The 12,712-nt window shown below is 43.5% G+C and overlaps 1 protein-coding gene across 1 annotated transcript in view; it reads left to right on the top strand.

Annotated features, from left to right (window-relative positions):
* Window positions 1-12,712, top strand: part of eml5 (EMAP like 5) — a 119,759-nt gene that overhangs the window by 99,371 nt on the left and 7,676 nt on the right. The window contains 4 exon segments of the mRNA XM_048249361.1: window positions 1,275-1,447; window positions 6,517-6,679; window positions 6,784-6,887; window positions 8,557-8,710. Of these exon segments, the coding sequence (XP_048105318.1) occupies window positions 1,275-1,447; window positions 6,517-6,679; window positions 6,784-6,887; window positions 8,557-8,710 (594 nt within the window).

The raw sequence follows: 12,712 nt of genomic DNA, 5'->3' as shown, positions 1-12,712 counted from the left end.
GCATCTCTTATTTCTGAAAGTGCTAATTAGATAGAATAGAATAATCATTTTTAAAAATCCACTTAAGCAAGACCTTCAACATCTGTGTTTAGTATATGGAAGGGTCTACAATTTGCCTCAATATTTTTCAGTGTGTGTACAGTAATAATCTAGCCTACTAACTGTGAAAAATATCACACTATTTTGCCTTTTTTTAAAAAACGAAATTGCTCCTTTCATTTCATAAACAGACTACAACTAGAAGTCACATGACTTTGCCCTTCTCGACGCTAACTCACCGTGAGATGGTTTGTTTATTAGCCTGGTTATGCTGACACTTTCTGTTACTGTCCATGCACTTAACACTACCAGCTGCTCATGTGAGAAGTTACAAGTTACCCCAACATAAAGGTAATTACCAAGCAATTTACATAGCTGTCTGTCATTACTAAATCATTTAATTTGGGGCCACAGGTTTTGGCCCTGTTTGTATGTGTATCCAAAGGCTTGTGAAGCGCAGGGAAGTTTTTTTTTCTCGTTTCAGTGATTGGTAGCCTATCATCTGGGTGTTGGCTTTGAATATGTGTAGCATGTTATATTTCCACCTCACATACCCAACAACTGCTGAACAACCGACACACAGTTTCATCTTATCCACCACTCTCTCGCCGCCTGTAACTGAAGTTCTCAAACTTGCGATCTTAAAGAGACCAGCGGATCCTCTAACTCTTGTGGGTCGCCACCTTAGTGCTGCTATCTCTGACTGACTGACTCGACCGACGACCTGACAAAAAAAAAAAACATAGGCGCCAATCAGAGCTTCAGAGCTAAGGCGAAGGGGCTACAGATTAGCTGTTAGGTGTCACTAAAGAACTCCCGTAACTCTCGTACGGTAGGCTACTTAACAGTAATTGTGCATGACATTAATTAATCCGCACACAAGTTTTATGTATTTTTATACCATGTATTCTCTGTGTAAATTCATGCACCGAACCGTGACGCCTGTACCGTTTCGGTTCAATATGAATACATGAACCGTTACACCCCTACTCTATATTGTATATATCGGAGTTATGTTCGTACTGTCGGTGCATTCCCTCTATATTGTATCAGAGTTATGTTCGTACTTTGTAGAAAAAAAAAATGCATATTTAGTTCTTTTATTATTGTGATTCTGAACTGTAGGGAGATCCCGAGAGCAAATCTTCTTAAGCGCTGCTTTGTGTGTGTGTGTGTGTTGTGTGTGTGTGTGTGTGTTTATGCGTGTGTATATGTGTGTATATGTGTCCCTGCAGAAGATGCTGAATAAGGTGAATCTGGGCCATGCGGTGCGTACGGTGAGCTACAGCCCAGAGGGCGACATGGTGGCCATCGGCATGAAGAACGGAGAGTTCATCATCCTGCTCGTCTCCTCACTCAAGATCTGGGGCAAGAAGAGAGACCGCCGCTCTACCATACAAGACATCAGGTACACACACACACACACACACACACACGCACGCTCTACCATACAAGACATCAGGTACACACACGCACATACACGCACGCTCTACCATACAAGACATCAGGTACACACACGCACACACACACATACACGCACGCTCTACCATACAAGACATCAGGTACACACACGCACACACACACATACACTCTACCATACAAGACATCAGGTACACACACGCACACACACACATGCTCTACCATACAAGACATCAGGTACACACACGCACACATACACGCACGCTCTACCATACAAGACATCAGGTACGCACACACACACATACACGCACACTCTACCATACAAGACATCAGGTACACACACGCACACACACACACATACGTTCTACCATACAAGACATCAGGTACGCACACACACACATACACTCTACCATACAAGACATCAGGTACACACACGCACACACACACATACGTTCTACCATACAAGACATCAGGTACACACACGCACACACACACATACACGCACGTTCTACCATACAAGACATCAGGTACACACACGCACACACACGTTCTACCATACAAGACATCAGGTACACACACACGCACGCACGTTCTACCATACCAGACATCAGGTACACACACGCACACACACATACACGCACGCTCTACCATACAAGACATCAGGTACACACACGCACACATACACACGCACGCACGCACATACACACACACAGCACGCACACATACACGCGCGCACACACATGCACGCACACAAGTACACACACACGCGCATACCTGGGCATGTGTCTGTGGTGTAATGGAACACATCAGTTTTTAGGCCCCTCAGGTGTTCCCAACCTATTACAGTTTTTTCTGATTGCTTGTAACTATGGCTATTTTTACAAAACACACAAATAGGAAAACCTTTCACCAAATCAGCAAAACATTGTAGTTCTCTTGCAAAAGCTAACACACCTTGCTTAACTCTTCACACCTTCGTAAACATGGTGTTTACGTATCAAACAGTAAACACAAGCCCTCACAATAATAAGCACACAATGTGGCAACTACACACTGATGGTATGAATAAAAACACATCTGGCTTTTGCTTTCTCTGTGCACAAGGTAGGCTGTGTCAGTTTGAGGTCATACTTTTGTCATAGTTCTGTAAACATAGAGGGATCCAAACTTCAAGTGTGTTTTTACAAGTCAAAACACAAAATAGTAATTTCACTGAGAAAAAAAAAAATAAAAAAAAAATAAAAATCAGTCTACATGATGACATGATGCCTGGTCAATATCCCCACATGTAGATTGGGCTTTCTTACTCTTCTTACTAGAGCCCGACCGATAAAGGATTTTGAAGGCCGATACCGATACAAATATTGTCACGGTTCAGACAGACGACCAGAGGACCACAATTGCGTCACACCAGAAAGTTTACTAAACTTAAGGGAAAAGGGAAGTAGGGAGGAGTGAAGGCTCCAGGGGTTACTGGGAATAACAGGGATACAGGGGTTCGGGCCCAATGTGCTGTGTCTGTGTCCCCCCAGTGGCAGCGAAGGCCCTATGACGCCGGGTGGTGGGTGGTCCGGAAGTCCTGGGGGGAACACAGACACAACAGGGCGGATGAAACGAGGCAGAAGTACAGTTCAAGGGAGATCCAAATTCAGAGTAGCAAGGCAGAAGGCTGGTCAGGAGTTACCGGATCGAAGAGTAGTCAGGAGTCGTTACGGCAGAAAGCAGGTCTGGTTTTCTGGGGCAGAAGAGTATCCAAGATTCAGGCAGGTCCGGGGTCACAAAACAAGAGGCGCCAGAAGCGCCGGCAAACAGGTTCCGTGTGAGCTTTGCAGACGATCTGACAAAGGAGAGCTGAAAGACAGGGCTTTAAATACTGGGAGAGGTTAGTGGGTAATACTTGACTTCGTCCTCCACTTGCCATCTGTCAAAATATAAAGTAAACAAGCCAGGTGAGATATACAAAAAACAACATAACATAAAAAACATAACATAAAACATAAAATAAAATGATTGCTGCTACAGCCACAACTATTACTACCAGCAATATTATTATTATTATTGACAGTAATAATTACAAAAATAATGATGACATTATTACTATCACCATTTGTATCATCATTAAACAAGATAAAGGTCACTCCTAAATGTTTGAGTGCGCGGTGTAATAATTAGTCCCTATTGCCTTATAAGCTACCTTATAATTACAATGTCAGCTTGCTTATCCCTTTACCTGCACTTTTAAAATTATTTGCATCAAGCTACATCAAACCATTTTCAATCATCAGTTGCTGCCTGCCTTCTAAAACCTACTATTTAGTGATCTAAACCATTATGTAACTTCGTTAATGCTGGGCGCACTGAACGATAGTCTGAAACGCCACACTTATGCCATTGATTTCACACACGTAAAAGAAAAGCTAACTTTTATGCACAAGCTACATTTTGCACAAGCTACGCTTTGATACTTTTCTCTATGTCTAAATGTTCACTCCTCGCGACGCCTAACTTACATTTTACAATGCAGGGACTGTAACTACAGATATACTAGTTATAAATACAGTAATCATTACTTTATTTAGGCAGAATAAGTTCGTTGTGGTTTCCAAGCTCATTAATGTTAACATTAGCGGTCTTCCACTGATAGTCATGGCATTAGCTAGCTTTGTGGTTAGCTAGTCTATGATGAGCCATAATTTAGCAATGGATAACGTCATACTGCAAATTGTAAAACATACGCTTTCAAAAATAACAGGCCGGGAGAGATGATATACGCCTCACTGCTATAACTGTCACGCTATTAAAGAAATACATCTTCAGTCACATTGTCAAAAGTTAAAAGGACAGACAGTCAACTACACTGTAACAACGAAGGTAATTACTAGCTAATTCCGCTTCACTCGGGCTTATTTAACAGCAGCAAAACTGGACATTGTTTTCACGAATTTTGTCATGCTTATTTGAGTTAAGAGAACTGATGGGGATGTTCTTTTAATTGTTATTCAAGCAATGTATGTCTCGTGACCAAATCACCATGAACACACTTCACTGATGATCTCACTCGCGGATAACTGGTTCTCTCTGCCCGACTCTGGCTGGATCAGCAGGTTGCAGGATGTGTGGCGCGTTATACACGAGTGTTGCCAGCAGGGACGGTGTAGAGTGCCCTCTGGTGGACAAACTATACAACGCCAACACTCATGACATGGTTGAAGGGTGTTTCGTCCGTTTTTATTTTATTTTAAAAATATTAATTTATCGGCCATTATAAATGCCGATACCGATAGTTTGGAAAATGCCTAATATCGGCCGATAATATCGGCCCGCCGATAAATCGGTCGGGCTCTACTTCTTACCCTTCCTCTTCCCCTCCTTATCCTTCTCTTCGTCCTACTTCTTCACCTCCACGTCCTATTCTTCGGCCTCCTCTAATTTTTACTCTTCTCACTCTTATAACTCCCTCCATTTGTACCCATTGTACATTACCTGTGGCTTATTTATAGTGCTTAGGCTGATTGCAAAGTGAACTAATTGTCTAAAAGAGTTTTCACATGAGAAAGTGTGCCAGAGAGTTGGCAAAATAGTGTAAATAATAGCCATACACGTGCATAGATTTGCTAGGAGTGTGTTGATCATTTGGAAATTGAGTGTAAAGCATGAGTTGTGTTTACAGTTCCGCAAAAAGAGTGCTGTGAAGTGGATTGTACCTACAGTTGTGCAAAGTGTGTGTTACAAAATTGCAAACTGAGTGCAAAGCAGTGTTTGTGCTTTTAGTTTTGCGAACTCAGTGAGTGGTTTTGCTATAAGTATTAATACTTTTAGAAATTGTGCTATAGAGTGGCGAAGTCCCGCCCCTTCCGTTTGCCTCCATGGGACCTATCTTTCAAAAAAATTTGAACGGCAGTCTATGGCGAAAAAGAAATTATTTTCTGGTCCCGGTTGACTTGTGCCTTGAATTACCCATATGATGTTTTTCAATTTTAAAGACAATTTTTTATGTAAAGACATTTGCAGTTTGTTTTCGTGAACTATTGAATTACAGCATTGTGAAAAGATCGTAATTCCAACAACTACAAAACCCATCAGTCGCTTAGTGACGTTATCATTCACAGCCACACTAGATTTGTACAAGCATACCAGCAACAGGGTCTTAATTGGGCTTTCCTTGCCGAAGAAAATACCATGAGTCAGAGGATTAAACACATCAGGTAAGTTGTATTCGTCCATAGACTGTAGCATTACATACTGTTAAGTGACATAGCAGGCAGCAAGATGCAACCTTTAACTAGCATAACAGCTCTTATCGTTTCATTCGTTGGTGGCTTTACATCGTTCGAGGAGACGAGATGTAGTCCACTGAGTGGATTCGCACAAAACCAACTTTTTGAAGTCCTATCGAACAACAGTACTTTCTTGACGTGAAAAATCTTTTAAATTCACACACATCAAATGTGAAATTAGTTTGCACAATTCAAACTGGATCAAAAAATAATTCTTATCTCTCCATTAACTCCGTTCATATTTTTTTGAAAGACAAGGTCCCTTGAATGAGTTTAGAAGGTAGGGACTCCCCACACTCTATAAGAATCCCATGTTTAAGCATTCCAGGAAAAACTGTCAATCGTGCGTGTGTGTATGTGTGTGTATGTGTGTGTGTGTGTGCGCGCGTGTATGTGTGTGTGTATGTATGCGTGTGTGTGTGGTGCGTGTGTGTGTGTGTGTGTATGTGTGTATGCGTGTGTGTGTGTGTGTGTGTGTATATGTGTGTGTGTATGTGTGCGCGTGCGCGTGGGTGTGTGTGTGTGTGCGCGTGTATGTGTGTATGCGTGTGGGTGTGTGTGTGTATGCGTGCGCGCATGTATGTGTGTGTGTGTGTGTGTATTCGTGCGCGTTCATGTGTATGTGTGTGTGTATGTGTGTATGTGTGTGTGTGTGTGTGTGTGTGGTATGTGTGTGTGTGTGTATGTGTGTGTATGCGTGTGCGTGTGTGTGTGTGTGTGTGTGTGTGTGTGTGTGTGTGTGTGTGTGTGTGTGTGTGTGTGTGTGTGTGTGTGTGTGCAGGTTCAGTCCAGACTCACACTACTTGGCGGTGGGCAGCAGTGAGCGGGCGGTGGATGTGTATGACCTGCGTCTGGGGCCGCAGCTGACCCGGGTCAACTCCTGCCGCGACGTGCACAGCTTCGTGCTCAGCATGGACTTCTCTGCAGACAGCGCCTACCTGCAGGTCCGCCTCCACATCCCTGTCATGCACTGCTATTGGTCAACTGTTCTTCCTGGCTGCTTCTCATTGGTCAGTTGTGTCTCTCTCCTGTCTGTGATTGGCTGCAGCTGGCCACGGGGGCGTATAAGCGTCTGGTGTACGAGGTGCCGTCAGGGAGACAGGTGACCGAGACCGCACTCATCGACAGGATCACCTGGGCAACCTGGACCAGGTAGTGTGCGTGTGTGTGTGTCTCATCTCTCTCCTCCTCTCAGTGTGCTGGGAGACGAGGTGCAGTTGGTGTGTGTGTGTGTGTGTATGTGTGTGATTGTGTGCGTGTGTGTGTGTGTGTGTCTTTCTCATCTCTCTCCTCCTCTCAGTGTGCTGGGAGACGAGGTGCAGTTGGTGTGTGTGTGTGTGTGTATGTGTGTGTGATTGTGTGCGTGTGTGTGTGTGTGTGTCTCATCTCTCTCCTCTCCTCTCAGTGTGCTGGGGGACGAGGTGCAGTTGGTGTGTGTGTGTGTGTGTGTGTGTGTGTGTGTGTGTGTGTGTGTGTGTATGTGCGTGTGTGTGTTTGTTAGGGCTGGGATAAACGATTATTTTTTAAACGATTAATCTAGCGATTATTTTTTCGATGCATCGATTAATCTAACAATTCATTTTTTCAGTCCGATTTGATTTCGATTCGATTATCGATTATCTCCCAATTAATTCACTAATAGCAACTTATACATGTTTATTTACATGTATGAATGAAAAAACATGAATTCTTTAACATTGCAATATATGTTTATTGCTCTTAATATTCCAAAATAAAAGACTATACAAGTGCAAAGTAATGCATTCTTGCAATAAAGTTCAGTAGTGTATGTCTAATTGAGTGATTGTCATTTTAAGACGTTCGTGTGGGAATCCTTGCAATTAACACAGTTAAAAGGCTGCTGATGTGTGGATGCAATTCATAAAGTAGTTAGTTCAAATAACGGTTCGTACTTCTCCTTTGGACAAGCAGTTTTGAGTCTTGGAAAACACTTTTCCATTTACATCGGGATTTTGAGTCAATAAAATGAGCCTGAGTAACGAATACAAGCAGCTGCAAGTAAGCATGCTAAACTTGATATCCAAACAGTATTCTAACGTTAGCTTTGAAATACTACTTGATTGCATACTGTAACTTAACTTAGTTTACCCTCCTCAATGTACTATGTTGTGATAAGACCTTAGCAGAGTTTACCTTAACTTTAATGCTGCAGTTTTGAACAAATTTGCGCAGCATGGTCACGATGCTAAGCTGATTTAATAGCAATTTAGCCACTGTGTTCTATAGACATTCTCTGGTTCTATGCAGTGCTTTTATGTGGCAACAACAATCCTTTAACAATCGTGAATGTTTTGTTAAATGCACATGCAGAGGAGGAGCAATGGCTCTCGTTTGAGAGAGAGCTGGCAGGGCGAGGAAAAGGCTGTGTGAGTAAAATGTGCAGCTCAATGAAATTATTTTATCTTATCTTTAATTTAAATAGTAGGACTACAACATAGAACATCAATGTGTGGTGGCGGTTTTGATTTCAAGGCTGCCCAGCCACAGATTAGTCAACGCATGGAAAACACTGAAGGTGTAAAAATATCTAGCAGCACACGTTATGCTCATATATGTTATGCGTTACACGTTATGCTCATATATGTTATGCGTTACACGTTATGCTCATATATGTTATGCGTTACACGTTATGCTCATATATGTTATGCGTTACACGTTATGCTTGACCAATCGACGCTCATATTTTTGGGCCGACGTATTTTAAGGCCGACGCCATCGACACGGCCCACGCGTTGTCCCAGCCCTAGTGTGTGTGTGTGTGTGTATGTGTGTGTGTCTCATCTCTCTCCTCTCCTCCCAGTGTGCTGGGGGACGAGGTGCAGGGCATCTGGTCTCGGAATGCTGAGAAAGCTGATGTCACGTGCGCATGCGTCTCCCACTCCGGACTCAACGTGGTTACCGGGGACGACTTCGGAATGGTCAAGCTCTTCGACTTCCCATGTCCAGATAAGTTTGTACGTCGCAGACGCAGTCCAAGTGTGTGTGTGTGTGTGGGTGTGGGTGCATATGTGTGTGTGTGTGAGAGTGAGTGTGTGTGTGTGTGAGTGAGTGTGTGTGTGCGTGTGTGGGTGCATACATGTGCGTGTGTGTGTGTGTGTGTGTGTGTGTGTGTGTGTGTGTGTGTGTGTGTGTGTGTGTGTGTGTGTGTGTGAGTGTATATTTCAGTGTGAATCTGTATCTGAACTAAGGCTGGGACGGTAACCGCAATACCGCAGTCACATTCCTATGCCAGAGTAGAACCCGCAGTCACGTTCCTATGCCAGAGTAGAACCCGCAGTCACGTTCCTATGGCCAGAGTAGGGGAGAACCGCGCAGTCACGTTCCTATGCCAGAGTAGGGGAGAACCGCGCAGTCACGTTCCTATGCCAGAGTAGAACAGGCAATTAGAACACTTTTCTATTCTCTCTATTCAAACTTCAATACCGCAGTCACGTTCCTATGCGCTGTAGTTTCTTCCGGGAGAGTGTGTTGAGACTGCCAACCAGACTGTGAGGGAGGAGGTGAGGATGAGGTGATGGAGGAGGTGAGGAGGAGGAGGTGAAGATGAGGGAGGAGGTGAGGATGAGGGAGGAGGTGAGGATGAGGGAGGAGGTGATGGAGGAGGTGAGGATGAGGGAGGAGGTGAGGAGGAGGTGATGGAGGAGGAGGAGGTGATGAAGGAGGTGATGGAGGAGGAGGTGAGGATGAGGGAGGAGGTGATGGAGGAGGTGACGATGAGGGAGGAGGTGAGGAGGAGGTGATGGAGGAGGTGAGGATGAGGGAGGAGGGTGGAGGAGGGAGGTGAGGGATGAGGGAGGAGGTGATGGAGGAGGAGGTGAGGGAGGGAGGTGAGGGATGGAGGGGAGGAGGTGATGGAGGAGGTGAGGAGGAGGTGATGTAGGAGGTGTGAGGGAGGGAGGGGTGAGGGATGAGGGAGGGAGGTGATGGAGGGAGGTGAGGGGAGGAGGGTGAGGGGGAGGAGGAGGTGAGGATGAGGGAGGAGGTGATGGAGGAGGTGAGGATGAGGGAGGAGGTGATGGAGGAGGTGAGGATGAGGGAGGAGGTGAGGATGCCAAATCAGACTCCAGAAGTGGAGCAGGAGATGAGACCTTACTCTGAACTTCTTGAGCTGTCGGAGATGCAAGAGTCTTTGCTGGGCTTTTTTGTAGATGAGGTCTGTGTTGACTTTCCATTTGAGGTTGTTGCTGATGTGTGTCCTAAGGAGTTTGAATGAATCAGTGATGGAGATGGGTTCACCTTCAATGAACACAGGAGTTTTGGGATGGCTGGCGTCTTAGGTCGACGATGAGTTCCTTTGTTTTTGATGTGTTGAGATCATGGTCTGAGCACCAGGTCACTGCTTGGTTGATCTGAGCATCTGTGCACGGTATTCAGTTCCTTGGTTGATCTGTGCACGGTATTCAGTTCCTTGGTTGATCTGGTATTCAGTTTCTTGGTTGATCTGTGCACGGTATTCAGTTTCTTGGTTGATCTGTGCACAGTATTCAGTTCCTTGGTTGATCTGGTATTCAGTTTCTTGGGTGATCTGTGCATGGTATTCAGTTCCTTGGTTGTTGAGGATGAGTCCTATGATGGTTGTATCGTCCGTATATTTCTACAGGTTATAGCTCTATAGAATGGAGGACATACTTGAGGCTCCAGAGAGATAAACTTCTGAAGAGATGGTCCCCTGTCTTGAGATGGACTCTTGTCTTGAGATGGACCCCTGTCTTACTAAAAATATTTTGAAAGAAGGGAGTGATCACCCCTGCACACCACCTTTTTCTTTCTTTCTTTTATATATTTGTTCATTTATTCTTTCCTTTTATTTTATTTATTAGGGCCCGAGCACCGACGGTGCGCGAGGCCGGGACGGCCTTTCGGTGCGAAGCCCTATTGTTTTTGTAAGGATTATTATTATTATTAGGGCCGAGTAACAAGGGCTTAAAGCCCTATTGTTTTATGGGATTATTATTATTATTAGGGCCGAAGGCACTGAGGCCGGGCATAAAGGCCCTATTGTTTTGTAAGGATTATTATTATTATTATTATTCAGTATTATTGTTATTCTACTTTTTTGCTTTCCTGTTTTTGAGGTGGTTAACATGGTCGAAAACTCTTGAAATTTGGCACATTGACCTTGAGCTTGACCCCGGGCGTGGCCCAGGGACTCGCTAGCGCCCCCTTAGGTGACTGATCCCGTGGTCTTGAAATTTGGCACACACATCAAGTGGTACAGTAAATAGACAGGGATAAAAGCTTGTAACGGGCGTTGCCAGGAACTCCATAGCCCCTTATGTCACAGTGACTTGTGGTTGGCATATAGTTTTAGATACACACACCAAATTTGGTGGGTGTATGTAACTCCCAAAACAAACAAATTTTGTATTAACATGCCATTAGCCACGCCCACAGGAAGTGAGGTAATTGAGATTTTTGATAGCGTTGTGGACATGATCAATTTTAACATTACTCCTCCTAGGCGGTTGATCCGATTCATGTCAAAGTTGGTATACATGATGCGAGATGTTCCTGATTATAAATTGTGAAGTTTTTTTTGATATGTTGTAATTTGTGAAATGGCTAAATTATTAATTTTAATACCCTTCCACATAAACAATAAATGTGTCATAATTCACCATGCATGGCTTGAAATGTTTTAAATTTCACAGGTCATTGAAGACCATGTTAATGATAATATTCACATGCCCATAATGCATGTTTGGCATAGCGCCACCAACTGGCAACAGAAAGAATGACAATTATACTGATGTCACATGATCAATTTGAACATACTCCTCCTAGACGGTTTGTCAGATTAATTTGAAATTTGGCAAACATTATGCCAAGATGTCGCTGATGTTAAATTGTGAATGGATTTTTGAATGTTGTAATATATTTGATATGATTTTAATATCTCACCACATAAACAGGAAATGTGTCATAAATCACAGTGCATTGAATGAATGGTCTGAAACTTCTCAGGTTAATAGATATCATGATTATGATGATATCCAGACACAATGGCCTGCCTGGGCCACCATCTGGCCAACCAGGAAATGTGCCAGAAATGGACAATGCCTTAAGTGATTGATCTGAAACGTTATAAAATATTGGATATCATTATTGTGATGATATTCACATGTGTAATTTTCATGTCTAGCATAGCGCCACCTTCTGGCCAAGCAAATTTGTGCCAGAAATGCTCTATGCTTTGAATAAATGGTCTGAAACTTTTCAGGTTAATAGATATTATGCTTATGATGATATCCAGACACCCAATGGGCCTGCCTGGCATAGCCACTGCGGGTCAAGCAGGAAATGTGCCAGAAATAGACAATGCCTTAAGTGATTGATCTGAAAGTTTACAAACATTTTGGATATCATTATTGTGATGATATTCACATGTGTAATTTTCATGTCTAACATAGCGCCACCATCTGGCCAACCAAAAAGTGTATCAGAAATGTCCTTTTCTTAAAATGAATGGTCTGAAATTTCTCAGGTTAATATATATTATGATTATGATGACACCAAATGGGCCTGCCTTGCATTCGCCCCCACCTGGCCAAGTGAGTAAATGTGGCAGAAAATAAAATACAAAACAAATAGCACACGATCAAATATGTACATTTCACAAACGCACCGCGCCGGTGCTTTGTTGGATTCGACATTTCACGGGTTCCGAGCCCACAGGTGCATTTCGGGCTCGCCATTGCCGGGCCGCGGCTATATTTAGGCCCGAGTAACCGGAAGGCGCCAAGGCCCTATTGTTTTGTAAGGATTATTGGGGCCGAACGTCGAATGGGCTTAAGGCCCTATTGTTTTTGTAAGGATTATTATTATTATTATTAATATTCAGTATTATTGTTATTCTACTTTTTGCTTTCCTGTTTTTGAGGTGGTTAACATGGTCAAAAACTCTTGAAATTTGGCACACATGTCAGGTGTCCGCGATCTCAGTTAGGTACAAGAGC

Source organism: Alosa alosa, chromosome 1 (assembly GCF_017589495.1).
Source record: "Alosa alosa isolate M-15738 ecotype Scorff River chromosome 1, AALO_Geno_1.1, whole genome shotgun sequence".
In the NCBI taxonomy this organism is placed as follows: domain Eukaryota; kingdom Metazoa; phylum Chordata; class Actinopteri; order Clupeiformes; family Clupeidae; genus Alosa; species Alosa alosa.
Note: the sequence above shows the minus strand (reverse complement) of the source record. Positions and strands in the feature narration are given on the sequence as shown.